The following is a 4,529-nucleotide window of genomic DNA, read 5'->3' on the forward strand; positions in this document are numbered from 1 at the left end:
ATTAAAATCCATAGAAATTCCAGTCACTGATGATCATGCAACATCATAGAAACAGTTGTTAATGCTTGTTTTATTTTATTTATTTGTTTATTGAAAATAGAAATTTTTTCTCACATGATAAATCTTGATTATGGTTTCCCCTCCCTCTATTCCTCCCAATTCTAATATTCTAATATTATTCTCTAATGAGAAATAGGGTGAATTTAGATGAAAGGAGAGGAGAGAAGAATTATTTATTTTATTATTAATTATGTGTTTATAATATTCATGATGATTTTAAGAACTAGACTGCATGCCTGAGTTGCATATTTGCCCTATTATTTAGCAGTTGTGAATTCAGTTGTCTATCAACTGTCTGAGTCTCAGTGTCCTTACACATAAAATGTGGATAATATTCTCAAGTACTTAAACCTACAGATATTTCTTTCTATTTTCAAGACTCTCTAAGTATTATAATAATTGTAAGTGTCACAGAATATGCATTCCCATTCCAAAAAGAAGACATGAAGACATAGTGAGTAGACATCAGACTAACACAAGACTGAAATCCATCAGGAAAAAATATCAAATCCTATAGCTGCATACCTAGTGTCAAAGAGCTTACATGTCTTTAATCCTCTAGTTTGTTAATTGGGATTTAGATCTCTTTTGAGCTGGTTCAATTCCTGGTATGCAGTTCTCTTCAGCCTGATGATTTGAATTCCAACTCCAGAACCCACATGGTAGAGAGAGCTTACATATGTCCAAAAGTTGTCTTCTGACTCCACATGCATTGTGGCATATGTTGCCTCCCCCACAAACACAAATAAATATTTTTTGAAAACAAAACAAAACCTTCTAAAAACCATTGAAATGTGTCATTCTATTGCCCATATTTTATGAAAACAAACAAGCTAATAAAATTTAAGAAACTCCTAGACCAGTGAGGTAGCTAAGCAGGTAAAGATGACTAACTGCAAGCATGAGGATCTGAGTTCAATTCCCGAAACCCACTTGATGTAAAGAGATACTCTATTAATGAAAGTTGTCTTCTGACTACCACCCATGCTCCATGGCATGAATGGGTATTTGTACAAACATAAATAAAAAATAAAGAAAGAAAGAAAGAAAGAAAAATTAAATAAATAGACAAATGAATAGATAGATAATAAATAAATAATAACATACTGGATCAGAGAAACTTTCTCCTGTAGCACATGAGAAAAAATATAGAGACCCACAGCCTGACATTACACAGAGAGTGAGAGAACTTGGAACTCTCAACCCTACACAGGATGTCTCCATTAAATCCCTCTCTTCAGAGTTCAGGGAACCCTGTGGAAGTGCATGCAGAAAAAGTGTAAGAGCCATAGGTGATGGAGTACACCAAGAAAATAAGCCCTCTAAGTGAAATGGTCAAAGCTCATGTGAAGTCACAGAGACTGAAGCAGCAAGCACAGGGCCTATACAGATCCTCTCTCTATATATTATGGCTTCCGTTTTAGTGTTTTCATGGGACTCCTGAGTGTGCAAACAAGTGGGTTTCTGATTCTTGTGCCTTCATTGGGCTATTTTCATTCTGTTGGTTTGTCTTGTCCAACTTTGATGTGAGAGTTTTTGTTTCATCTTAGTATATTTTATTTTGTTATTTTTTAAAAAGAAATGATTGAAAACCTAGCTACTAAGATAAAGGCTAACAATAGAAATGCCATTTATACCTGCTGAGAGAGAAAAAAATCAGTTTCTCCAATGGAATGACACTGAGTATATCAACTACTCCAAGTCAAACCTCCTGTTTAGGAGTAGGTGACCAACATATAAACATATAACAGTTTTTCTGTGTGTGTGTGTGTGTGTGTGTGTATGTGTGTGTGTGTGTGTGTGTGTGTGTGTGTGTGTGCGCGTGCTTCTATTTGGTTACAGTTTGGTGGGTTTTTTTGTTTGCTTGTTTTTGTGTTTTTTGTGGGTTTTTTTGGTTTTTTGGGCTTTTTTGTCTTGTTTTGTTTTCTTTTTGGGTGTTATTTTACATATTTTCCTTGGTTTGTTCTTTTGCTGTTGTTATATTGAGGTTTTTGTCTGTTTGTTTATTTGTTTTGAGAAAGAAATTAAATTTGGATGGATAGGGATGGGGAGAGGATCTGGCAGGACTTGAGGGAGGTAAAGCATATGATCAAATTATATTTAAATTTAAATTTTTTTGAATAATTAAAATATAACAAAAAGCATGATGGTCATCCTAACTGTGAATAATTATTATAGAACAGATAGGTTATATTTCTACATATTCCCAGGAACTAAAATGGAAAACACTGACTAAGATACAAGAAAAATTGGACCACATTAATACACAAGAATGTAATCTACAGCTGGGTATGATTGTACATGCCTTTACTCCCAGTACTCAGGAGACAGAGGCAGGTGAATCTCTGTGTGTTCAAGTCCAGCCTGGTCTACAGAGTGAGTTCCAGGACATTCAGGGTTATACAAAGAAACCCTGTCGCAAAAGCAAACAAACAAACCAGTATATAATCTACTATTAGTGTACAGAAATCCAGGAAAACAAGATCAATTGAAGTATGTGCTGTTGCTGCATGGTTCCAAGTAAGATATTGACAGACTTTCTTTACCCTGTCCAAACAGACAAAGCCAAAATCTCCCTCTATGGTGCTTTCTATTTTATAATACCATGATTCCCATATCTAACATTTTACAAACTAGTAAACTCACGGTGTTTTATGATTGCTTTATTTGCACCAAAGGTAAGTGAAGGAGCTCCGGTTTTCTGGGTACACTCTCTGGAGATTTTCTAACTCCCACGAGATTCTCCTATTCTCGCGATATCCTCCTTTCTCTCATGAGATCCTGTTTGCATGGGCACTGTAAGCGTCACAGAGGCACCATTAGTCTAAGGGGCAGGGCTAGTACTAGTGTCTCATTCCCTTAACAACGGGTGAGCAGGTGGTGGTATTAGAGGGCTAATCTGAGGGAATAGCCCACTTAAGCATGCAGGATCCCAGCGGGAACAACGGTTGCAGAACAGATGGTGAAGAAGAGGATGGCCAGCATACATCCAGAACCCCCCATGCCCAAGCTAGCTCACAGAGTTCTGAAGCCGAGAATGACCATGGTAACACCCCTCATGAAAGTCAGCCACAAGATTCTGGTAGCCAGGCTGCCCAAGGCAGCCTCGACTCAAGGAGCCCTGTAGAGGCAAGAGTAGTGGCAGAAGAAGCAGCCATAGCTCCTCAGAGCGAGCAGGCACCAATTATCCCAGGACCCAGTGGAGATGCTGCAACAACAGCTGGAAGTCGACTCCTGGAGTTGTATCCTTTTGGGGGAGCACATTGACAGGGACTGTGGCAACATAGGGAGAGCAGCACTCCAAAAGTAATTTGTATGGAAAGTTAATGTGGGGAGGTTTATGGCTAACTAGGAAGGGGATAGAAGGATGTACTGTGGGCAGTCAGTCCTGAGTAGAGTCAATATTGAGGCAGAAGAGGAAATCATGTATGTCTAAGAAGGCTGTAGGGTGTGCAAGACCAGAACCACTGAAGAAATGTCTATGGATTGGGTGTCATTTGGGGGCATGCTAAAGTAAACCTCAGAGGTATAATCAAGACCAATGCACAAAGAAATTCAATAATGGATAGTACCTTGACCATATCTCCTTCTAGTTCTGTAACAGTGCCATTCAGGACTGCTGTGGAGGCAAACATAGCCTGCAGATCCCTGGCCTCAAATGTCCAGCACCAGCAAGTGATGGTTCAGCAAGAGTTCACCGTGAATGACACTACTCTGACTGTGTCAGTTCTCCAAGAGTTTGGAGTGGGGGTGGCTTTAGATTGGGAGGCAATGTGTATTCTAGGTGTTCTATAATGGAGACACTGGTGGATTAGAAGTAATCAGAACACATAGTATGGTGACACTACACAAATTCCTCATTCTTTCTCATGATGGTGTCTCCCCCTTTACTTTTAGTAGGTGGACTACTGAAGATCCTGTTCTCTTCCGAACATCCATCAATGCCTTCCTTGACCAGCTCTCCCTGGTGATGAGGAGTGTCCCACGCCCAGTGTTTATGGCTGTTTTCAAGCAAGGAAGAGGAAGAAATAACGAACTCTAATGTGATACCAACCACAAGACAAGGGAAGGGCATTTCATGATTTGGGAAACTGTCCCTTTGCCTTCATATTCACTGTTTTGATCCTATCACACTGTATCAGTCAGTGTTACTGAAGGAGTGAATATTGAAATAATGGATAATGAAGAAAATAATGTTGAGTTACTGTTTTTATTTTGAGTTATGGCAGAAATCTCCAGGTTTTACTATTGTGCCCTTTGGTTGGAAGGGAAGCTTCTTGGATTCTAATGTTCTAGTACTCCAAGGTGATTGACAATTTAGGAAATGGAAGAAATGAAAATTTTATTTTTTACTATTATTGTGTGTGTGTTCACTCACATGCACTTGTGCATGTGTGTGTGTGTGTGTGCATGTGTGTGTGTGTGTGTGTGTGTACACATGTGAAATGTCACCCAATTGGAGTTCAGAG

At 39.0% G+C, this 4,529-nt stretch overlaps 1 protein-coding gene across 1 annotated transcript; it reads left to right on the top strand.

Annotated features, from left to right (window-relative positions):
- The first annotated feature begins 2,982 nt into the window (after positions 1 to 2,982).
- LOC128116191 (EKC/KEOPS complex subunit LAGE3-like) lies at positions 2,983 to 4,102 on the top strand. Its single transcript, XM_052747393.1, has 3 exons — positions 2,983 to 3,302; positions 3,654 to 3,782; positions 3,958 to 4,102. The coding sequence occupies exons 1-3, from the start codon at positions 2,983 to 2,985 to the stop codon at positions 4,100 to 4,102; spliced, it is 594 nt and encodes a 197-aa protein (XP_052603353.1).
- Positions 4,103 to 4,529: the final 427 nt, after the last annotated feature.

Source organism: Peromyscus californicus, unplaced genomic scaffold (genome assembly GCF_007827085.1).
Source record: "Peromyscus californicus insignis strain IS unplaced genomic scaffold, ASM782708v3 Scaffold_10__1_contigs__length_136768540, whole genome shotgun sequence".
NCBI classification, from domain to species: Eukaryota; Metazoa; Chordata; class Mammalia; order Rodentia; family Cricetidae; genus Peromyscus; species Peromyscus californicus.